Consider the following 25,586-nt stretch of genomic DNA (forward strand, 5'->3'; position numbering starts at 1 on the left):
TGATTTATGAAGGCCATTGTGCTCTTTATTACCCTATCTACCTGCAACACCACTTTCAAGGAATCATGGACCTATATTCCCAGACAGCTCTGTTGTACCATAACCCTCATTAAAAGTGAAGAATTCCTGTTTATGTCTTTTTGGGAACGTTGTGTGCCTGATGCTATGTGCCTATGATGCTTCAGCAAGATGTTTTTCATTATCCTTGTGCTTACACATACAATAGATTTGACCCTTGACTATGACCTCCAGCTACTACTGCACAAAATAATGACACACGGAATCCTGGTAATATATTATATTTATTAATATTTCATCAGCATATAATAGTATTTATCAGTTAAATAACAGTTGCATGTATTTCACATTGGAGTGCAGCAAAACATTACTTATTACTTCAATAATGATATACTTCATAATTATGAGTATGAAAAGTCCTACCCATTTCCTGTTTTGTCAGTTTAGCTTACTTTGAGATGATGTAGCCATGAATTAACTGGACATATGACTAAAAATGAGAGAATGACACAGGAGTGGGTTTTGCTCTAAGGTTAGACAGTGACTAGGGGACAGCGACTATGGTGCTTAATTGGGGACCTTCTGTATAACAGCCACATAAGGTTTAAGGAAGGCACATGTTGCAGTTTACTTCACCAACCCTGTATTCCACTGGATGTGCATTGCCCCAAGTTACTACTGGGGTGGGAAGGGAGGGGGCAGGGAAAGAGGGGCATGGAATAAATTAAATCATTTCAACTTCACCATCTTTTAATGCTCTTTTAAGTAGCTTGGAGGATGGGTTCTCTCTAGTGCTGTATTCATCGCAATTTCCAAATGTCTAGAGTTGCTCGATCGCAGTGAGAGAGCATTCCATCTGACCTGCCTGGGCAAGGAAAGGACATACAACGTCTGGGACTGCCATCATTAATGCTCTCCATTGGGTGGTAAGCATAAGGACATGTTGTCTTTACACTTCTTCATTGCAATCTTTCCTCTGGACACTGCCCATGTGCAGTGCTTTAATGAACACCTTCAACTCTATTGTAAGAGTTCATGTCACAAGTGACCTTCAGCTGAAGTATTCCCCGTGTATTTTGAACACACCCTTCCTAAAGTATTGGCATTTAAAGTGGGAGCCCAATCTTCCTGTACGTCAACCCGTAAGACCATAAGACACAGGAGCAGTATTAGGCCATTCGGCCATTGAGTCTGCTCCGCTATTCCATCATGGCTGATTTATTATCCCTCTCAACCCCGTTCTCCTGCCTTCTCCCCGAAACCTTTGACGCCCTTATTAATCAAGAATCTATCAACCCCACTGATTCCTGAGGATCTCCGGCCCAATGACCGCTCGACATGGAGTAGGATCTCAGGAGACGATACCTGGAGTCTCTTCATCGAAGCCCCTGCATAGAGGGTGGAAGGGGTGGACCATCTCCCAAACTATCCACTTGCCCTCCCAATCAAGCACCTCCTGCCCCACCTGCGGCAGAGACCATGAGGAGTTCCGCATTGGCCTGACTGGCCATCTCAGAACCTTCAGCGGGAGCAAGTCATTCTCGAACCTGAGGAACTGACTAAGAGAAAGACGTAAGACCTCTGGCATCTCTACATGGCAAAGAGAGATACCAGGCACACAGGATATCAACCAAGTACAATAGCATCGTATTTTCACACGTGTCAAATTAGAAGGTTTCACACAAGCATGGGGAAGACTTGTCCATTCCTTGTGCATTAAATAAGAAATAGCTACTACAACCAAGAAAGAGTCTTTAACTAACAACTGGTGCCTGCACGTTCTACCCTTTTCCGTATCGCCCTGTGTATCAGAAGCCAGTGCAAAGCACTTTACAATACACATTTAACAAGTTATTTGATCCGAAAGCACTTTTGGCTTCGAATTCCAATCACTTGCATTTGATCTTCAGGGTTTCCAGACATGTTCACAGAATTGTATGATCTGCAATGCTGCTGTCGAACATGGTTCCAAACATGACCTGCGGGAAGAAGGAGAAATACCTTGAAAGCAAACTGTTCATTGCAGTCTGACCCTCTCCGAAAGGTACAATGATTTCTGCTACACAAACACAAGGAATTTTACAGATGCCAGAAATCAAGAGTAACACACACAAAGTGCTGGAGGAACTCCGCAGGTCAGGCAGCATCAATAGAAATAATAAAGGGTCAACGTTTCGGGCCGAGACGCTTCATCGGGACTGGAACGGAAGAGGGCAGTGGCCAGAATAATAAGGTGCAGGGAGAGGAAGAAGAACAATCTTAATCAAGGGTCTTGACTCAAAATGTCAAAATTCTGCCCTCTTCTTTTACACTCCCGATGAAGGATCTCAGCCCAGAATGTTGACTCTTCATTCCTTTCCATAGATGCTGCCTGACCTGCTGTGTTCCTCCATAATTTAGTGTGTATTACACTAGTAAATCTGCTACATATTGTTCCCCTTTGTCAAAGAGGAGAAAAAAAATACACCTTAATGACCTCCTGTCAAAATTAACACTGTTTCATATATCACTAAAGTAGTATAAGACAGAAGTCTATAAGACATAGGAGGAGAATTAGGCCATTTAACCCATCAAGTCTGCTTCATCATTCCATCATGGCTGATTTATTATCCCTCTCAACCCCATTTTCCTGCCTTCTCCTTGTAACCGTTGATGCCCTGACTAATCAAGAACCTACTCTCGGTGAATTAATATCTAATAGTTTATCAAATTAAATCAAGGATCAAGGATCAAAGATCAAGGATGAAAGATGAAGGATCAAGGAACAACTTTATTCATACACATTTAAGCATATTAGGAATTTGCTTTGGTGTGTTGGTCAGGGCGTGGCGTGCAACAACAACAGTCAACAATTATAAAGCGTAGAGAATTATATAAAATATAGCTAGAAGTATGGATATGGAATAAAATGTGCATAAGTACATAAATACCAGCAAGTATTTTCAAAGTAAACAGCTTTATAAAAAGTGGCTTAAAGTGTTTACAGTGCAGTGACTGGGTAATAGATAGAGGGGGGTGGGGGTAACTAGAATGGCTAATCCGATTAACTGCCTGGAGAAAGAAACTGTTAAAATGGTGTGAAAATTTAGTTAGTCTGCCAGTGCTTTCCAGAAGGGAGCTTTTGGAAAAGGCATTTTGTTGGGAGGGTAGGGTCTGCAATAATTTTTCCTGTCCGTTTCTTTGTGTACTAAACATATACAAGTCCTGCATTGATGACCCACAGTCTACCAGAAGTTATTCTTGGTGTATATAATTCCTCATTACATTTACCGTGTATGAAAAATACGTTTTCACTTCAATTCCCCATGTCTTATCTCTTATTCTGAATCCGTGACCCTTAGTTCTAGAATCCTGAGCCAGGAGAAGAAATTGCCTCACCCTTAGAATGTTGAATTCTGTAAGAGTTTCAGAAATTTCAATGGGATAATCTCTCATTTTTCTAACTCTAGAGAATACAGTCCCAATCTACTCAATCTCTCCTCATAACACATGGACACCATCAATAGGACTGGTGAATCCTGGTTTTTTTTTTCATTGGTAAGTGGTCCTTTTTTTTGTAAAGATTCCAAGGTTGACAAGGAGACAGAGAGGAGTGAGGTAGACTGCCAGGCTGAGTAGTATTACAGTACTACAGTAAACTCACACTCAGCCAGATCAAGGGACGTATTGTAGACTTCTTGAAGGGGAAGTTGGGAGAAAACACACCAGTCCTCATTGAGAGGTCAAAGGTGGAAAGGGTGAGCATTTTCAAGTTGGTGTTGGGTTAAATATTGCTTCTTGCTGCAGTAAAATAATTACATTTAACTGTGCTAAGTTTGATTGGAAATGCCAAAAAAAACACCAACTTCCTGAGGGAAAACTATCCATTCCCCAAAAGTGAATTGCCTTTAATCCAGAAATAGAAAATGATAAATTGGACAGAGCTTTAGCAGATGGAATTTAATCCTAACAAGCACAAAGTGGTAAATTTTGGAAAGTCAAATAGCAGTAGACACACAGCAAATGGCAGGGCACCAAGATGATCTTTGGGTTCAAGTCCATAGTTCGCTGAAAGTGGCAACACAAAATTATCAAAGATCCCCACCATCTGGGCCATGCATTCTTTTCTTGACATTTTGTCAACAGGCAGGAGGTACAGAAGCCTGAAGTCTAACACTACCAGGTTCAAAAACAGCTACTTCCCTTCAACCATTCAGTTCTGAACCAACTAGTTATACCCTAATAGTGTTTGACAACACTATTCCCACTTTGATAACTTTGCACTAAAATAGGTTTTTTTTTTGTTCTAATAGTGTTCTTTCTTGTAAAAAACAAGTTGGTTTTAATTTATGCTTTTCTTGTGAATGCTGCTGTAGGATTTTCATTGCACCTATACATACACGCAATTGTGCATATGACAATAATCTCGACTTTGAGGGCTAGATAGGTTGGTGAAGAAAGCAAATCATACGCCTGCCTTCACAGGAATAAAAATACAAATGCTGGCATGTTTCGTTGCAACTTTACAAATCACGTGGTCTGCACCTGGAGTACCGTGCACAGTTCTGGTCACCGCACTATAGGAAAGATGTGGTTGTGCTGGAAAGGTTGCAGAGGAAATTCCCCGGAATATTTCCTGAATTGGTGATTGTTAGCTAATGTGATAGATCAGATAGGCTGGGTTATTTTTTTCTGAAGGAAGCTAAAGTGTATCCTAACAGATTATCAATGTTATGAAAGGCATGGATAGTCAGAAGCTTTTTCCATTGGTACAGGTAATAAAACCAAGAAGCACAGATTAAGGTGAGAGGAAGAAAATTGAATTGAATTCTAATCCATAAAGTGAAAATGAATGTTGAAAATGAATCTCAGATAGTATATGGTACATGGTGACATAGTCAGTGGCTACTTCACGAGGTACCTTCTGTACCTAACAAAGTGGTCACTGAGAACTTTGTGGTTTTCTGTGGTTGTAGCCCACCCACTTCAAGGTTCAACATGTGCATTCAGAGATGCTTTTCTGCACACCACTTTTGTAATGTGTGTTTATTTGAGTTACTGTTGCCTTCCTGTCAGCTTGAACCAGTCTGGACATTCTCCTCAGACCTCTCTCAGTAAAAAGGCATTTTCACCCACAGAACTGCTGATTTTTGTTTTTCACACCATTCTTTATGAACTCTAGAGACTGTTGTTTGTGAAAATCCCAGGAGGTCAGCAGTTTCTGAGATACTCAAACCACCCCATCAGGCACCAACAATCATTCCACTGCGAAAGTGACTTACACCATATTTCTTCCCTATTCTGATGTCTGGTTAGAACAAGTGAACCTCAGGACCATCTCTGCATATCTTTATGCATTGTTTGGCTGACTGGATATTTGAACTAATGTGCAGATATACATGTGTACCTCATAAAGTGACTATTGAATATATACATTCTTTGATAATGAACTTACTTTGAACTTTCAAATTTAAACTTTGAACCCTAACCATCTTTTACAATAAAATAGACTCTTGACCTCACATTCTAGCTCATCATGGACTTACACCTTATTGTTTATCTCCACTGCACTTTCTCTGTAGCTTTTACACTTTATTCTCTATTGTTATTGTCTACTTTGTCCTACCTCAAATATTTGATTTGTATGAATAATATGAAAGACAAACTTTCCACTCTATCTTGATACATCAAATTTCAAAACACAAAGTTCAAAGTAAATTTATTATCAACGTACATATAGTATGTCACCGCATACGAGGTTCATTTTCTTGTGGGCATACTCCATAAATCTAATAACCACAGTATAATCAATGAAAGATGACACCAAAAGGGTGTTCAAGCAGTGTGCAAAACACAACAAACTGTGCAAATACAAAAAGAAAGAAATAATAATAATAAATAAAGAAGCAATAAATATCAAGAACATGAGATGCTGAGTCTTCGGAGGTAAGTCCATTGGTTGTGGGAACGGTTCAGTGTTTGGGCTAATGAAGTTAAGTAAAGTTATCCCCTCTGATTCAAGAGCCTGATGATTCAGGGGTAATAACTGTTCCTGAACCTGGTGGTGTGAATCCTGAGGCTTCTGTACCTCCTGCCCAATGGCAGCAGTGAGAAGAAAGTGTGAGTTGGGTGGTGGGGGCTCCTGATGATGGGTGCTGCTTTCCTGTGACAATGATCCATGTAGATGTGTTTAATGGTGGGGAGGGCTTCACCTGTGATGGACCGTGCCGTATTCGCTACTTTATGTAGGATTTTCCATTAGAAGGTATTGGTGTTTCCATACCAGGCTGGAGTGCAACCAGTTAATATTCTCTCCACTACATATCTACAGAAGTTTGTCAAAGTTTTAGATGCCATGCAGAATCCTCACAAACTTCTAAGAAAGTAGAGACACTGGAGTGCTTTCTTCATAATTGCACTTACGTGCTGGGCCCAGGATAGGTCCCCTGAACTGATAACACCGAGGAATTTTAAGTCGCTGACCCTCTCCACCTCTGATCCCCCGATGAGGACTGGCTCATGGATCTCTGGTTTCCTCCTCCTGAAGTCAATAATCAGCTCCTTGGTCTTGCTGACATTGAATAAGAGGTTGAAGTTGTGGCCCCACTCAGCCAGGTTTTCAGTTTCCCTCCTATATGCTGATTCATCACTACCTTTACTTTGGCTTATGGCATTGGAGCTGTGCTCAGCCACACAGTCATAAGTGTAATGCAAGAAGAGCGGGTCTAAGCACATAGCCTTGTGCAACTGTGTTGATACAGATTATTGAGGAGATGTTGTCAATCCAAACTGACTGAGGTCTGCAAGTAAGGAAATCGTAGTTCCGATTGCACAAGAAGGTATTGAGGGCAAGGTCTTGAAGTTTATTGATTAGTTTTGAGGGGATGATAGTGTTGAATGCTGATCTGTGGATGATAAAGAGCATCCTGATGCATGCATCTTTGCTGTCCAGATGTTCCAGGGTTGGGTGAGAAGCCAATTTAATTGCATCTGCTATGGACCTGTTGTGCTGGTAGGCAAATTGGAGCAGATCTAAGTCATTTCTCAGGCAGGAGTTGATATGTTTCATCACTGTGGACGTAAGTGCTAGTGGATAACAGTCATTGAGGCAGGTTACCACATTCTTCTTGGACACTGGTATAATTGAATCCTGCTTGAAGCAGGCGGGTACCTCAGACTGCCGAAGCAAGAGGTTAAGGATAACATTAATAGATCAATCCCAATTTACAATTCCAAATTCTTGATGTGTGATATCTAAGTGGTCAGTGTTGTAGGTGGTAGGGACAGTCTCTGCACTTTTGTGGAGAAGGTAAGTTGATGCTGAATAAACAGTGGGAGCAGAAAGTATCACTGGTTCTTACCTGCTCCAAATCCTGGTTGTTATCGTTTTCGTCGCTTGACGTGTCCTCGTTCATATAGATCGCTGCAGAACCCGGAACCTGGAGGGAAGCAACAGAGCAGAGCTTTTAGAAGTGTAGGTGAAATATAATGGTAGTTGCGTAGCTATGGTTGAGTTAACAGTCATAATTCAGTGAGTAGCACTCTCACCTCTTGAGTCACAAGACTCTGGGGACCAAGTCTGAGAGTGGACCTGACTGACTTATGGACCAGACTGCACTGTTATTTGGAAGAGATGACTAACTGATAGCTGGGATATATAAGATTCAGGAGCAGCATTGATAAGGTCTACTGTGGTGCGCACTCTCCTGTCTACATTAATTGGGCAGAAGTTGTGATGATTGAGAGCTTCAAGGTCCTAGAAGTGACTCCTGTCCTAGTCCAAACAGAGATTACATTGTCAAGAATGCTCACCAATGCTTCTATTCCCTCAGGAGGCTAAAGGAATTTTCCACGTCTGCATTGACCTTCAGCAACTTTTATCAAAGCGCTATCGGAAACAACTTCTGGATTTATCATACTTGGCATGGCATTTGCTCTGCCAATGCTGGCAAGAAACAGCTTCTATCCCACTGCTATTGTGCTCTTCTATGATAAGATAGACTCTTGAACTCACAAGCTACCTCGTTAAGATCTTGCACTTTATTGTCTAGCTGCACTGCACTTTCTCTAGCTCTTACACTTTATTCAGTATTGTTATTGTTTTACTTTGTTCTACTGCTGTAATGAAATGATTTGTATGAATGCAAGACAAGGTTTTTGCTGTACCTTGGTACATGCAGCAACCACAATAAACCAAAATTTGACTTTTCATAGCTGCTGGCTTCCTAGTCTGTCTGACATCTTCCAGCCCTACAACTCTCCTTGAACTCTGCACTCTGACACTTTGTGCACATTTGATTTCTTTTGCCACCTCTGAGGAAGTCCAGGCTTTCAGCTACCCCATAGCATTCTCTCATTTGACCTCTGCCCCTCTCTACCGCTGACTACGTTCTCTCAAGCAGTACAAGCCTCCACTACCTGCCTTTTCCAATCTTGCTTTCTACAGAGCTCTCACTCCCTGAAAAGCACATACATTTGCAAGAAATTGCTGCTGACTCGTGATCCTCAGAATTTTACAAGCATTACAATAGAAATCCGGATTAGCCATCAAAACAGTAATCTAATCTTTACTCGCCCGTGTCTTGGACTGTTAGACTTAATAATTCCACCTTGACACAAACGCTGGGAAATATCACATTACTTCCTTGATAAAGGGCTGGAAATATTCTGAGTGGTGGGTGGAATTGATCATGTGTAAATAACATTGGTGCAACTAGTGGAGTTGCTATCTCATAGCTCCAGGTTTAATTCTGACCTTTAACAGTGTTTAACACGTTTTCCCTGTGACTGTGTGAGGCTACCTTGGGTGCATCGGCTTCCTCCCACATCCACATTCCATTGGGGAGAATAAAGTGAGTGGAGGTTTACTGTAAATGATAATCAATGGTTATCCTGGACATGATGGGCCGAAGAGCCTAGTTCTCTGCTGAACGACAACATGCAAGAAGGAGATAATGCTGACACTAGTCAGGCTGTACTTGAAGTATTGTCAACAATTTTGGACCTCATATCTCAGAAAGGATGTAACATCACTGCAGAGATTCCAGAAGAGGTTCACGAGGATGATTCCAGGAATGAAGGGATTAACGTATGAGAAGCGTCTGGCAGCTTTGGGCCTGTACTCACTGGAAGTTAGAAGAATCCGTGGAGATCTCATCGAAACCTACTGAATGTTGAAAGGACTAGATAAGGTGGATGATGAGAGGATGTTTCCTCTGGTGGGGGTATCCAGGACGAGAGGGCACAGCCTCAGAATTAAGTGTCCTTTTAGAACAGAATAATAGACAATAGACAGTAGGTGCAGGAGTAGGCCATTCGGCCCTTCTAGCCAGCACCGCCATTCACTGTGATCATGGCTGATCATACACAATCAGTACCCCGTTACTGCCCTCTCCCCATATCCCTTGACCCCGCTATCTATAAGAGCTCTATCTAACTCTCTCTTGAATGCATCCAGAGACTTGGCCTCCACTGCCTTCTGGGGCAGAGCATTCCACATATCCACCACTCTCTGGGTGAAAAAGTTTTTCCGCATCTCTGTTCTAAATGGCCTACCCCTTATTCTTAAACTGTGGCCTCTAGTTCTGGACTCACCCATCAGCGGGAACATGCTTCCTGCCTTCAGGGTGTCCAATCCCTTAATAATCTTATATGTTTCAATCAGATCCCCTCTCATCCTTCTAAATTCCAGTGTATACAAGCCCAGTCGCTCCAATCTTTCAACATATGACAGTCCCGCCATTCCGGGAATTAACCTTGTGAACCTACGTTGCACTCCCTCAATAGCAAGAATGTCCTTCCTCAAATTTGGAGACCAAAACTGCACACAATACTCCAGGTGGGGTCTCACCAGTGCCCTGTACAGCTGCAGAAGGACCTCTTTACTCCTATGCTCAATTCCTCTTGTTATAAAGGCCAGCATGCCATTAGCTTTCTTCACTGCCTGCTGTACCTGCATGCTTGCTTTCATTGACTGATGTACAAGAACACCTAGATCTCGTTGTACTTCCCCTTTTCCTAACTTGACTCCATTTAGATAGTAATCTGTCTTCCTGTTCTTGCCACCAAAGTGGATAACCTCACATTTATTCACATTAAACTGCATCTGCCATACATTTGCCCACTCACCCAACCTGTCCAAGTCACCCTGCATTCTCATAACATCCTCCTGACATTTCACACTGCCACCCAGCTTTGTGTCATCGCAAATTTGCTAGTGTTACTTTTAATCCCTTCATCTAAATCATTAATGTATATTGTAAACAGCTGCGGTCCCAGCACCAAACCTTGCGGTACCCCGCTGGTCACAGCCTGCCATTCCGAAAGGGACCCGTTAATCACTACTCTTTGTTTCGTGTCAGCCAGCCAATTTTCAATCCATGTCAGTACTCTGCCCCCAATATCATGTGCCCTAATTTTGCCCACTAATCTCCTATGTGGGACTTTATCAAAAGCTTTCTGGAAGTCCAGGTACACTACATCCACTGGCTCTCCCTTGTCCATTTTCACAGTTACATCCTCAAAAAACTCCAGAAGATTAATCAAGCATGATTTTCCCTTCAGAAATCCATGCTGACTTGGACTGATCCTTCTACTGCTATCCAAATGTGTCATAATTTCCTCTGTTATAATTGACTCCAGCATCTTTCCCACCACTGACGTCAGGCTAACCAGTCTATAATTCCCTGTTTTCTCTCTCCCTCCTTTCTTGAGAAGTGGGACAACATTAGTCACCCTCCAATCAGCAGGAACTGTTCCTGAATCTATAGAACATTGGAAAATGATTACCAATGCGTCCACAATTTCTAGAGCCACCTCTTTAAGTACCCTGGGATGCAGACCATCAGGTCCCGGGGACTTATCAGCCTTCAGACTCAACAGTCTGTCCAACACCGTTTCTTGCCTAAAATAAATTTCCTTCAGTTCATCCTTTACCCTAGTTCCTTTGGCCACTATTACATCTGGGAGATTGTTTGTGTCTTCCCTGGTGAAGACAGATCCAAAGTACCTGTTCAACTCATCTGCCATTTCCTTGTTCCCCATAATAAATTCACCCCTTTCTGTCTTCAATGGCCCAATTTTGGTCTTAACTATTTTTTTGCTATTCACATACCTAAAGAAGCTTTTACTATCTTCCTTTATATTCTTGGCTAGTTTCGCTTCGTACCTCATTTTTTCTTGGCATATTGCCAAGTAAGGAGGAAGTAAGGAGGAATTTATTTTTTAGCCAAAGACCGGTGAATCTGTGGAATACTTTGCCACAGACTGCTGTGGAGACCAAGTCCGTGGGTATATTTAAAGCAGAAGTTGATAGATTCATGATTGGTGAGAGGGCAGGTGCATGAAGTTGAATGGGATCTGGGATCAGCCATAATGAAATGGCAAAGCGGACTCGATGGGCTGAATGGTCTAATTCTGCTCCTATCCCTTATGGTCTTAATGGTCTTATGAGAGGGAGCAACACTGCAGATTTGTGTTGCTTTGAAGTGGAAATTATATTACCCTTCACTTGATGTTTACAATTACAGGAAGTTTACATTTATAAGGAGCAACATCCATCATCATCATGGACCCCATCATTCAGACCATACTCTCTCTCTTGCTGCTGCTACCAGGAAGGAAGTACAGGAACCCTAGGTCCCACACTACCATGATCAGGAACAGTTATTAACCTTCAACCATTAGCCTCCTGAACCAACATGAAAAACTTCACTCACTTCAACACTGAACTGATTCTGCAAACTATAGCCTCAAGGACTCTACAAGTCAAGTTCTCAATATCATTTACTTTTATTTTATTATTGGCATAATTTGTCTTCTTTTGTACATTGGTTGTTTGACAGTCTTAGTTTATGTACAATTTTTCATAAATGTTATTATATCTATTTATTTTCCTGAGATTGCCTGTAAGGAACAAAGTAGTGTATGGCGACATAAGTACTTTGATGATAAATTTACTTTGACTTTGACTTTGAAGTGGTCAGTGGGGAAGGAACTCAAATCCTGCCCCATTCTTGAGTCACAGGAGGACTACTCCCAACCAATAAGGTTGAAATCTACTGTGTAACCAACACTTTGTCAATCCCCACTAGTGCTCCCACCTCAGAAAGAAAGTTTGTTTATTTTGTGCTGTGTTTTAATGACGTGGGCAATCATGTATTTGACCGTAATTGTTCTTGGCAAGTCTCTCTACAGAACTGGTTTGCCATTACCTTCTTCTGGGCAGTGTCTTTACAAGATGGGTGACCTCAGCCATTATCAATACTCTTCAGAGATTGTCTACCTGGAGTCAGTGGTCACATAACCAGGACTTGTGATATGCACCAGCTGCTCATACGACCATCCACCACCTGCTCCCATGGCTTCAGGTGACCCTGATCGGGGGGCTAAGCAGGGGCTACACCTTCCCAAGGGTGTCCTGCAGGCTAGCAGAAGGGAAGAGTCCTGTACACCGCCTTTTCTACCCTGCCACCCACAGAATCGAAGTAGGCTCCTTTAAATTTACAAATCTAGGACTAATAATGCTCCCAAAGGAAATACAAGCACTTGCATTAGCTCCTTGAGACACCCCTCCTCAAGCCTATTTTCAGTTTGATGAATGTTTGAATTGTTGTCACTGTGGTGATGGAGAGACTGCCAGAGCATGTTTCTGCATAACAAGCTTCCCCCTCCTTCCTTCTCTCTTTTCCAATGGAAATTTTGGCTTCCCTCTCACCCCTTCTCTTCTCCTCACCTGCCTATCATCTTCTCCTGGTTCCCCCCCACCCTCCACATTCTCTTTCTCCTGTGCTCCACTCTCCTCTCCTATCAGATTCTTTCTTCTTCAGTTCTTTATCTCTTCCACCTATCACCTCGCAGCCTCTCACACCAACCCCCTCCACCACCCACCCACCTTCCCCCTCACCTGGTCTCACCTATCACCTGCCAACTTGTAATCCTTCCGCAAACAAGAGAAAATCTGAAGATGCTGGAAATCCAAACAACACACACAAAGGCTTGTGGCCTGAAATGTCGACTGTACTCTTTTCCATTGATGCTTCCTGGCCTGCTGAGTTCCTCCAGCATTTTGTGTGTGTAGCTTGTATTCCTTACCCACTTCCCCCCCCCCCCACCCACCTACTTATTCCGGCTTCTGTTCCTACCCTTTCCAGTCCCGATGAAGGGTCTCTGCCCAAAATATCAGCTGTCCATTCCCCTCCATAGACGCTGCCTGATCTACCTTGTGTGATTTTGCAATGATGACCAGGTAATTTCTTTCCCCTGAGTGATCTGGTTAAGGATAAATGTTGGCTGAGACATGACAGGGGGAGATAATCCCCTCCTCCCCTCCCTAGTACTACGTATCCACCCGCAAGTACAGATCAGTTATGCGGCCCTGCTCAGAGTTTGAGGAGAAAGGGAAAAATAAATGAGAACTTGTCCTTCCACTTTCTGCCAGTTGGTGGCAGTCAAGTGGTGACACACCTTTGAAACCCTGAATTGGTTCACAGGATGGGAAGTGTGTTGGTGAGCACTGGAGTCATCCAGATGTTGAAGGGTACAGGTCAAGTACTGAAAGATGGGATTAATATGGATGGGTGGTCCATGTAGATATGATGGGCCAAATAGCCTGTTTCACTGCTGTATCGCTCCATGATATAAGACGATAAGATAGAGGAGCAGAATTGGGCCCTTCAGCCCATCAAACCTGCTCTTCCATTCCGTTGTGGTGCTTTATTTTCCCACACAATCTCATCTCCTGCCTTCTCCCTGTAAACTTTGATGCCCTTACCAATCAAGAATCTATCAACCTCCGATGTATTTGTACCCAATAGCTTCTATGGCAAATCTTTTCCAATCGCCTTCTATAAACAAAGCCTTCTATTCCAGGCAACGTCCTTGGTACTCTGTCCAGTACATCCTTCCCATAGTGTAACAACCTCGACTGCACACTATGTTTGGAAATTTGCTGAAGTGTTGAGGGACAACTTCATTATCGCTGTTTAAAGGTTAAACTAATCTTCTAAGATTACCTTTATTGGTCACATGTACATCGAAACACACAGTGAAATGCGTCATTTGCGTCACCGACCAACACAGCCCAGGGAAGTGCTGGGGGTGCAGCCCATAAGTGCTGGACCAACATAGCAATCCCACAAATTACTAACCCTAACCCGTGCATCTTTGGAAACCGGAGAACCCAGAAGAAACTCATGTGGTCACAGGGAGAAGGTGCTTACAGTCAGTGGTGGGAATCAAACCCACATCACTGGCACTGTAAAGCATTGTGTTTACGCTCTGCTACCATGCCATACACTTTAACTGATATTTTGAATGTTAAAAATGAACCCCTGACTTCACAATCTATCTTGCCATGGTCCTTGTGCCTAATTTTCGACCTGCACTGCATCTCACTTTAACTTTAACATTATATTCTGTTAAATAGAATTTAACCCCACCGCCTTATTTTCACCATGGACATCCAGTCCCTATATACCTCCATTCCCCACCCGGACGGTCTCAAAACTCTTTGCTTCTTTTTGGATTCCAGACCTAACCAATTCCCCTCTACCACCACGCTCCTCCATCTAGCGGAATTAGTTCTTACTCTCAATAATTTCTCCTTTGGCTCCTCCTACTTCCTCCAAACCAAGGGTGTAGCCATGGGCACCCGTATGGGTCTCAGTTATGCCTGCCTTTTTGTTGGCTTTGTGGAACAGTCCATGTTCCAAGTCTATACCGGTATCCATCCCCCTCTTTTCCTTCGCTACATCGATGACTGCATTGGCGCTGCATCCTGCACGCATGCTGAGCTCGTTGACTTCATTAACTTTGCCTCCAACTTTCACCCTGCCCTCAAATTTACTTGGTCCATTTCCAACACCTCCCTCCTCTTTCTTGATCTTTCTGTCTCCATCTCTGGAGACGGCTTATCTACTGATATCTACTATAAGCCTACAGACTCTCACAGCTACCTGGACTATTCCTCTTCCCACCCTGTCTCACAATTCCTCCGTCTCCGTTGCATCTGCTCTCAGGATGAAGCTTTTCATTCCAGGACGAAGGAGATGTCTTCCTTTTTTAAACAAAGGGGCTTCCCTTCTTCCACCATCAACTCTGCTCTCAAATGCAGCTCTCCCATTTCCTGCACATCTGCCCTCACCCCATCCGCCCGCCAGCCCACTCAGGATAGGGTTCCCCTTGTCCTCACCTACCACCCCACCAGCCTCCAGGTCCAACGTATAATTCTCCGTAACTTCCGCCACCTCCAATGGGATCCCACTACCAAGCACATCCTTCCCTCCCCACCTTTCTGCTTTCCGCAGGGATTGCTCCCTACGCAACTCCCTTGACCACTCGTCCCCCCCATCCCTTCCCAACGATCTCCCTCTTGGCACTTATCCTTGTAAGCGAAACAAGTGCTACATCTGCCCTTATACTTCCTCCCTCACCATCATTCAGGGCCCCAGACAGTCCTTCCAGGTGAGGTGACACTTCACCTGTGAGTAGGCCGGTGTGGTATACTGCATCCGGTGCTCCTGGTGTGGCCTTTTATATATTGGTGAGACCCGACGCAGACTGGGAGACCGTTTCGCTGAACACCTACGCTCTGTCCGCCAGAGAAAGCAGGATCTCCCAGTGGCCACACATTTTAATTCCATGTCCCATTCCCATTCTGATATGTCTATCCATGGCCGCCTCTGCTGTCAAGATGAATCCAAACTCAGGTTGGAGGAACAACACCTTATATACCGGCTGGGTAGCCTCCAACCTGATGGCATGAACATTGACTTCTCTAACTTCTGTTAATGCCCCTCCTCCCCTTCTTACCCCATCCCTGACATATTTAGTCATATTTAGTTGTTCGTTTTTTTTCTCTCTCTCTGCTCATCACCCTGCCTGTTCTCTATCTCCCTCTGGTGCTCCCCTCCCCCCTTTCTTTCTCCCTAGGCCTCCTATCCCATGATCCTTTCCCTTCTCCAGCTCTGTATCACTTTCGCCAATCACCTTTCCAGTTCTTAGCTTCATCCCACCCCCTCCGGTCTTCTCCTATCATTTTGTATTTCCCCCTCCCCCCACTACTTTCAAATCTCTTAGTATCTCTCCTTTCAGTTAGTCCTGACGAAGGGTCTCGGCCCAAAATGTCGACAGTGCTTCTCCCTATAGATGCTGCCTGGCCTGCTGTGTTCCACCAGCACATTGTGTGTGTCGTTGTTTGAATTTCCAGCATCTGCAGATTTCCTCGTGTTTGCACATTATATTCTGTATTCTGTTTGTTACACACACAAGCAAATGGGACCCTATATAAACGCGAGCACTCCCAGAGAGAAACAGCAACAACTGCGCTGAGGATGTCACCTTGACTGGTGATGGAACGTCTGCAAGCTAATTGCCAAGCTCAGCAGACACCACAACCTCAACCCGAGCTACCAATATTCACCACCATCCAAAACAAACAAAACATACAAAATGCAGGTCAGGCAGAGAGGAATAAACATTCGATATTTTGGACCCTTCATAAAGACTAGGGATGGCAATAAAACTATCAACTCTTTATTTTCTTCTGAAGATAGCTCTTAATTTGATTTCAAATCATTTTTAAAACTTTCTGAAAGTCTGGCACCTGCGGAGGCACTGGAAGGGCTGGACAGCTTTAACAGGTGGCAGACCTGGGGCAGAGTTTAGCCTTGCAGAGGAAGTTAGTGGGCTTGTTCTGGCCCACTCACAATGGAGAGTAAAACGCAAAAATCTGTAGGAACTCAGCCAGTCAGGCAAAATCAGGGGTGGGAAATGCACAGTTGGCGTTTTAGGTCGAGACCCTTCAACACGGCCGGAAAGGAAGAGGAGAGACAGTCAGAATAAAAGGGTGGGGCGCTGGGGTTGGGGGAGAGTGGGGGCTTGTCACTATGGTCCAGGATAGACAGTCAGCTGGATCCAGATAAGGCAGATTGAAGAAAAGGGTGAGTGAGGGCAGAGCTTACAAGCAACTCCCCTCACAGAGTCTCTGTGTCGAATTGTTCAGCTCAAAACCACATTTTGTCAAATTCTATTTACAATGATCACCAACTTCTCTAATTTTCAATAATTTCTCCATCTTCCCTTTCTTACCTTTTTCAATCCCCATTCTGGTTACCATCTCACCCACTGTCTTCTCCTCACCTGTCCGTCACCCCCTTCTGGTTCTCCTCCTTCTTCCCTTACTCCCATGGTCCACTCTCCCCTCCTATCAAATTCCTTCTTCTCCAGCCCTTTAATTCAACTACATATCCCCTCCCAGCTTCTCACTTCATCCTCCCTCCCCACTCATTCACCTTCCCCCCTCACCCGGCCTCACCTATCATCCTTCCACCTTCTTATTCTGGCTTCTTCCCCCTCCCTTTCCAGTCCTGATGAAGGGTCTCAGTCTGAAACTCCGACTGTGACTCCATAGATGCCGCCTGACCTGCTGAGTTCCTCCAGTGTTTTGTGCGTGTTGTTCCATTTAATTTGGCCTTTGGTTTGATCTAAGCTTTCTTTATGTTTCCCAGTCAGCAAACATATTGCCATGAGGCACAGAGTGATCAAGTTCAGGCCGCTGAGGTCACCTAAAGGCTGAGTTTCTATCCGCATACCAATGCTAGTGTTTGTTCTGCCCTATGGGACTGTGTGATGCACACAGCTGTGCATTTTGTTTGCTTACTGTCATTAAATCACAAAGCTCCAATCATATACAAGCGAGGTGTAATGCCAAGGCTTTAAAAGGCATTGGTCAGATCACACTTGGAGCATTCTGGGTAGCTTTGGACCCTCTTTGTGTGCCACAGTTCCGGAGGAGACACCAAATTGCGTAGGGGGAGAGAAAGTTTAGAAGAAGAGAGTGGGGGCGGTCGGCACATTTACAGTGTCACAGGTCCTGAGCACACATTGGATTGTGTAGAGGGAAAGAGAGTTTAAGAGAAGTGAGTGGGAGCAGTTGACATATTTTGCACACCACAGTTCCTGAGGAGACATTGGATTGTGCATAATTCGGCACTTGGCAAACTGATTAAAGAAACTTAATCAGTTTCCTTGATCAGTACTGTACATAGTAGCTCCAACTAGAGAGAGTGGGATACTAGATCTCCTATTAGGGAGCGAGACAGGGCAGCTGGCAGAAGTTTGTGTAGGGGAACACTTTGTATCTCATGATCACAATGTCATCAGTTTCAAGTTAATTAAGGAAAAGGATACAGCATGTCTGGCTATCACTGTGAGATTCTAAATTGGAGAAAGGCCAATTTTGATGGTATCAAAAAGGACCTGGCAAGAGTGGATTTGGACAGGTGTCCTTGGTAAGTGGGAAGGCCTTCAAAAGTAAATTTTTGAGACTACAGAGTTTATATATTCCTGCCAGAATAAAGGGCAAAGAGAACCAGTTTAGTGAATCTTGTTTATTGAGAGATATTAATAAGAAAGTGGAGGTGCATAGCAGGTATAGGCAGGCAGGAACAAGTGAGGTCCATGAGGAGTATAAGAAGTGAAAGAGAACACTTAAGAAGGAAATCAGGAGGGCTAAAAGAAGGCATGAGGTTGCCCTAGCAAACAAGGTGAAGGGGAATCCTAAGGGTTTCTACAGATGTATTAAGAGCAAAAGGGTGGCAAGGGACAGAATTGGTCCTCTGAAAGATCAGAGTGGTGATCTATGTGTGGAGCCAAATGAGATGGGGGAGATCTTAAATGGATTTTTTTTGCATCTGTACTTACTCAGGATATGGACACAGAGTCTATAGAAGTGAGGCAAAGCTGCAGTGAGGTCATGGACTTTATAAAGATTACAGATCCCCTGTTTAAGAAAGGCCCTAAGAATATGCCAGGAAATTATAGGCTGGTGAACCTGACATTAGTGGGAAACTTATTGGAAATTATTGTAAGGGAATGGATATATATACAGTGAGTATTTGGATAGACGAGGACTGATTAGGGATAGTCAATATGGCTAGGTGTGTAGTTGGTCATGTCTAACCAATCATATCAGAGTTTTTTTTGAGGAACTTCCTAAGAAAGTTGGTCAAGAAATTTCAGCCACACGGTATTCAGGATGAGGTAGTAAATTGGATTAGATATTGAATTTGCGAGAGAAGCCAAAACGTGGTTGTAGATGGTTGCTTCTCTGACTGGAGGCCTGTGACGTGCGGTATGCCTCAGGGATTGGTGCTGGGTCTATTGTGGTTTGTCATCTATATCAATGATAATCTGGTAAATTAGATCTGCGAATTTGCCGATGACATTGAGATTGGGATGTAGTGCACAGTGAGGAAGACCAGAAAAGCTTGCAGCAGGATCCGGACTGACTGGAAAAAATTGGCTGAAAAATGACAGATGTAATTTAACGTAAACAAGTGTGTGGTGTTGCACTTTTGGGAGGAGCAGCCAGGGTAGGAATAACACAGTGTATGGTAGGGCACTGAAGAGTGCAATATAACAGGGTTCTGGTAATACAGATCAATAATTCCTTGAAGATGGCATCACCTGTAGGTAGTGTCATAAAGAAAACTTCTGACACATTGGCCTTCATAAATCAACATATTGAATACAAGAGTGCAACGTTATGTTGAAGTTGTTGCAGACATCGGTGAGGCCTAATTTAGAGCATTGTGTCTAGTTTTGGCCACCTACCTATAGGAAAGATGTAAATAAAATTGAAAGAGTGCAGAGAAAATTTACAAGGATGTTACTGGGACTTGGGTTAGGACTTTATTCCCTAGAACATAGAAGATTGAGGGGAGATTTGATAGAAGTTTACAAAATTATGAGGGTTGAAGATAGAGTATATCTGATAGTATAGTTGATAGACAGAGTAAATGCAAACAGATACAACCTCCACTTCAAATACTTGGCCTCCACAGCCGTCTGTGACAATGAATTCCACAGATTCATTGAAAGTAAGTTTCCATTGTATCTGTGCGTATAGGTACTTGTGCATATGACAATTAACTTGACTTTAGACTTCAGTCCCTTCTCCTCCTCCTCCATTCCAAGGAAAAGAAATCCAGCTCATCCAATCTCTCATATCCTAAACACTCCACCCATGCAAATCCTTGGCAACCTCTCCAGCACAACCACACCCTTCTTCTAGTGAGGTGACTAGAACTCAAGACATCTATGGTCAACCAGTGATTTATAAAGCTGTACTATAACCTCCCTGCTCCAATTATCTTCAACCCAGCTGATGAAGGCAAGAACCCTGAATCCCTCCTTTGCCTCTTTAGCTACATGTGCTGTCAGCTTCAGGGATGCTTGCACTTGTACGCCAAGATCCCTCTGTTCCTCAACGCAAACTCGAAATAAGGATGGAGGAGGGATGGGTGTGAAACCATACAGAGCAGTGTAAAACTGAGGAATGGATTAACCTCTCACATCCAATGAACAACATGAAGCCAAATTTCAAAAGCTTTTTTAAAATAAAAATTAAATTTAAAATCATACTCTAAATGATACTATTGTACCACACACACAGACACCGAGAGCTTTGACAGTCAGCAAAAATGGGGGCTTCACTGACAAGATCAGGATTTAATGTTCAAGCCACTGGTGCACAGACTTCTTAAACCACTCAGTCCTTTTGGGAGTGGTGCTCCTGGTATGCTGCCAGGGCTGTGTGGGTAGAGTGGCAGGACTAGGAGGCGGTGACAATGAAGGAGCAGGTATATATTGCCATGTTAAAATGTCATGTGAACTGGAGGGTCAGAGTACCCCACTCCATCTGCAAAGGGCAGAATTTCCCAATGGCCAACCTTTCGAATTTCACTTCCCATTCTCATATGTCAGTCCATGGCCTCCTCTACACTCATGATGAGGCCAAATTCAGGTTGGAGGAGCAAGGCCTCATTATCTGTCTGGGTAGTCTCTGACCTGATGACATGGACATTGATTTCTCTAACTTCCAGTAATTTCCTCTCTCTTCCCCTCCTCTCTTTTTCCATTCCTCATTCTGGGCTCCCCTCTTACCCCTTTTCTTCTCCTCACCTGCCTATCACCCCCCCCCCCCACCCACCCCATCTGGTGCCCTTCCTCTTTCTCTTTCTCCCATGGTCCACTCTCTTTTCTTATCAGATTACTTCTTCTTCAGCCCTTTATCTTTTCCACTATCATGTCCCAATACCCACTTCACCCCCTTTCCCACACCCAGCCAACTTCCCCCTCACCTATCACCTTCCAGCTTGCACTCCTTACCCCCCTACCTCCACCTTCTTATTTTGGCTTCTTCCCCCTGCCTTTCCACTTCTGATGAAGGGTCTAGGCCTGAAGCATCATTTATTTATTCCCCCCCCATAGGTGCTGCCTGACCTGCTGAGTTCCTCCAGCATTTTGTGTGTGTTGCTCCTGATTCCCAGCAGAATCTCTTGTGTTTATGAACTAGGAAGGAGCCTGCTGGGGCTGCTGGTGCCACATGCCTGTTACCCTTGGCTGCAGATGCAGGAGGTGCTGTCACAGTGGCCTTAGCAGGAAGAATGTGAGAGTTATGATACAGAAGGCAAAGCAGGAAGGCTCTGGTGATGGTTTGGGGAGCAGAATGTGGGAGGATGTCCAAGTGGAGAATTCAGGACTGGAAAATTTTGGGTCATAGACCGACACAGCAGGGATACAGGCCCTTTCGCCCAACAGGTCCATGTCAACCCTGGTGCCCACTCAGCTAGTCCCAATTTCCTGCATTCTGCCCTTCTCCCTCTAAGGCATGTCTATCCGTGTACCTATCCAAGTGCTTCTTAAATGATGCTATTGTACCTGCCTCAACCATTTCTCTGTGAAACCTATCGAATGTTGAAAGGTCTCAACAGCTTGGATGTGGAGAGGATCTTTCCTATGGCAAGAGAGTCTAAGACCAGAGGACGCAGGGACGTCCATTTAGAACAGAGATGAGGAGGAACTTCTTTAACCAGAGAGAAAGATAGGTCGATTCTTTATGATCCCAAAGGAAATTACAGTGTCATAGTAGCATTACAAGTGAACGATACAGTATATTAGAAAAGAAGTAAGAAAGAAGGAAAAAATAAGTTATCCCAAACAGTCTAACAGGTGGGGGCATTACTTCTCCGGCTATAGGTTGACTCATTATGGAGCCTAATGGCTGAAGGTAAGAATGACCTCATATAGCGCTCTTGGAGCAGCACAGTTGTCTTAGTCTATTACTAAAAGTGTTCCTCTGTTTAGCCAAGGTGGCATGCAGAGGGTGAGAAACATTGTCCAGAATTGCCAAGACTTTCCGTAGGGTCCTTTGTTCTACCACAGCCTCCAGTATATCCAGTTTGATTCCTATAACGGAGCCAGCCTTTCTAATCAGTTTATGTTGGCATCACCCGTGTTGATGCCATTGCCCCACCATATAGACTGGTAGAATATGTGATGAAAAGGCCTGCATACTCCAAAGGACCTCATTCTCCTCTGGCCCTTCTTGTACACAGAATCTGTGGAATTTACTGCCACAGATGGCTGTGGAAGCCAAGTCACTGGGTATATTTAAGGCAGTGGTTGACAGATTCTTGATTATTCAAGGTGTGAAGGGATACAGGGAGAAGGCAGGAGATTGGGGCTGAGAGGGAAATGGATCAGCCATGATGAAATGGTGGAGCAGACTCGATGGGCCAAACGGCTTAGTTCTGCTCGTGTGTCTTATGGTCTTATTTCCTCTGGCCGTTTGTTCCATTCACTCACCATCCTTCATGTGAAAAAGACAAGGTCCCAGGTCTCTCTTATATCTTTTCCCCTCACCCTAAACCTACGCACCCTAGAATTGGACAGGTCTACCCTGTGGGAAAGAGCACCACCATCCACCTTATCTAAGTCGCTCATAATTTCAATTATAAGGTTGCTTAGAAAATATTCCAAATTTTCATTCACATTCTGGTTTGAGATTTGCGACATTTAGTAAAGGTAGTCACAATGACCAATTTAAATTTGTACTCAGTGTCTCCTCCCACCAGTTTCACTAATGTGCTTTTCTAAAGACAATCCCACTTCCTCTATTCTGATTTAGGAAGGAGAAACAATTGCACAGTTATAGTAGTCCCAAACTACTACACCTTTTTTGCCATAGATTCAAAGGGCATGGAAACAGGCCCTTTGGCCCACGCAGTCCATGCTAACATCAATCATTCCTTAACACTAATCTTGTTGTATTCTCCCCCTATTCTTATCAATTGGATTTGTCCGCCCACTTAGGTACAAGAGGCAATTAACTTCCCTGAATGTCTTTGGGATTTGGAAGGAAACTGGAAAACCTGGGATTAAACCCGCAAACATGCAAGCTCCGCACAGGCAGTATCCGAGGTTAGGATTGAACCCGGGACACTGGGGCTGTGAGGCAGCAGCTCTCCTGGCTATAGCACTGTGTCATTGCCTGCCACTGAGGGCTGGGGTCTTTCTGACTAGGTCTCATTAAGATTTTCCCACATCTTCGCTTGCCTTGGAGGGACGAGGAGGGGAGTGGGTGGCAGGTGCTGCTGACTCCAGAGCATGCTGCCATCCACCATAGGCTGAGTGGTGATTGGACTGTAGGTGGTACAGGGCAGAAAACACACCTGCAGAATAAACTAACAGCCTTTGACAGCTGGCAAGGCTGGGGGTAGCAACTTGCAGTCTGTGAGCGTTGTCATACATGTCAGTGGTTTGTAAATATTTCTGAAAGCCACAGAAAGCACCCTATCTGAATGCATCACAGTTGTTATGGCAACTGTTATGCATGTGACCACAAAAAACTGCACTATTTTGCTGTAGTGTCCTATGTTATAAGATTTTGCCTCAGTCTCCAAAGCCCTCCACTTCCCCTTGAAACCGTTGTGACTCTGGACCTACCCCCATGTCTAACCTGATGGAGGGTCCTGTTGACAACTCCCTGGCAGAGATGAGTTTGTGTCAGAGCAAACTCCCAGATCTGGCTTTCTAATAACTCCCAGAATTCTGTCCACATGTTAGGGCATTAGGGATATACCGTTTATTCCAGATTTCCAGCATTTGGCAGATTTGCAAAACTGTTCGCTCAATTCTCTGATAATGAAATAAAAAACTTACTCAAAGTAAAATTATTGTTTGAAAATAAGAGATTCTGCAGATGCTGAAAATCCGGAGTAACACACATAAAATGCTGGAGGAACTCAGCAGACCAGGGAGCATCTGCGGAAATGAATAAACAGTCGACTTTTTGCACTAATACCCTTCATCAGGACTGGAAAGGAAGCCGGGGGGGATGCCAGAGTACGAAGGTGTGGGGTGAGGAAGGAGTACAATTTAGGAGGTGATAGCTGAAGCCAGGTGGGTGGCGGAGGAGTTGAAATAAGAAGCTGGGAGGTGATAGGTGGAAAAGGTAATGAATGGGCTGAAGTAGGAGGAATATGGTAGGAAAGCAAAGTAGATCATGGGAGAAAGGGAAGAAGGAGGAGGACTGTGGGAGATGATAGGCAGGTGAGGAGAAGAGAAAAGGTAAGAGGAGAGCCAGAGAGGGGATTGGAAGAAGAAGGCATAGGGAGGAGGAGAAATTATAGAAGTTAGAGAAATCAATGTTCATGACATCAGGTTGGAGGTTCTCCAGAAGGAATATGAGGTGCTGCTCCTCCAACCTGAGAGTGTCCTCATCAAGGTAGTAGCTGAGGTCAAGGAGCAACATGTCGGAATGGGAATGGGGATTAGATCCTGCTTGAGAGAAACTATTAAGATTATCTCAAACGGATAAGCATTTACAAAAGACTACTGAAATGTAAGGCAGCAGTTTGAAGATGAATAGATACTCTTGATTTACAACTCCACACAATCTGGATTGAATTAGTCGTGACTCTATTCCGAATTGCCAGCTGATCTGCTAGTTCTGACACAAAGATCAAGACTTCCTTTCATATTTTAAATAGCAAGTAACATTCTCTTAAAAGTTGCTACCTTTTCCTTCGTTGTATCCTGCCGGCTGGCCAGTGCGTAAAGAACCGCATCGTGGACCGAGAGGAAGAGGCAGTTACGTTCCAGTCCACTCTCTTCGAACATACCGCCGTTCTCGATATCTTCAAACACTTGATCTGTTGGGCAAATATTTAACAGCATGATCAGAAGCAGTGAATGACCATGGAACAAATCTTTGTTAGACAGAGTGAAAAGTAAATTGTAAATTTCTAAATGGTCCATATGGGCCAGGATCTTAGGCATATAAAGAGAACAAAGAGATGTAAACATTATGTAGGCCAAAGGGACTAGTTTAGTCAGATGTTTAATAACTATTTTAATTAGCTTAGTGCATTATCATGGGCCAAAGTACTTGTTCCTGTGCTGTAATGTTCTATGATCAATAAATAAATTGTTGAAGATTAATACTAATTAGGTAACACCTCCTTTATAAATAGAACAGGTCAACATTCAGAAGAAAGGAGCAACCCAATATCTCACCAACATCATCAGTAATCACTTGATATTTAAAAGTCATTCCAATTTCCTGTTATAGCATGGAACCCTTTTGATAACAGCAACAGAATTAACTGTGGCAGGTGTTTCCACATCTGTCCTTTGTTTAGCAGTTGTGTTTAGGCAGCTGTGCATATTGCAATAAACCTTGTGTTAAGTGGACTTGGAATGAGAGCTGACAGCTTGCCAGATGCAAACCTCACTTGTCTGAC

The 25,586-nt window shown here is 43.7% G+C and overlaps 1 protein-coding gene across 6 annotated transcripts in view; it reads right to left on the bottom strand.

Annotated features, from left to right (window-relative positions):
- Nucleotides 1-283: 283 nt before the first annotated feature.
- Nucleotides 284-25,586, bottom strand: part of LOC140717316 (solute carrier family 26 member 9-like) — a 149,366-nt gene continuing 124,063 nt past the window's right edge. For all 6 annotated transcript variants that reach the window (XM_073030783.1, XM_073030787.1, XM_073030788.1 and 3 more), the window contains 3 exons: nt 24,862-24,995; nt 7,359-7,436; nt 284-1,997 (listed from right to left, as the gene is read on the bottom strand). In XM_073030783.1, coding sequence (XP_072886884.1) covers nt 1,944-1,997; nt 7,359-7,436; nt 24,862-24,995 — 266 coding nt within the window. In that variant the 3' untranslated portion in view covers nt 284-1,943. The remainder of the gene's footprint in view (nt 1,998-7,358; nt 7,437-24,861; nt 24,996-25,586) is intronic.

The sequence above is a fragment of the Hemitrygon akajei genome, chromosome 27 (assembly GCF_048418815.1).
Source record: "Hemitrygon akajei chromosome 27, sHemAka1.3, whole genome shotgun sequence".
NCBI lineage: Eukaryota > Metazoa > Chordata > Chondrichthyes > Myliobatiformes > Dasyatidae > Hemitrygon > Hemitrygon akajei.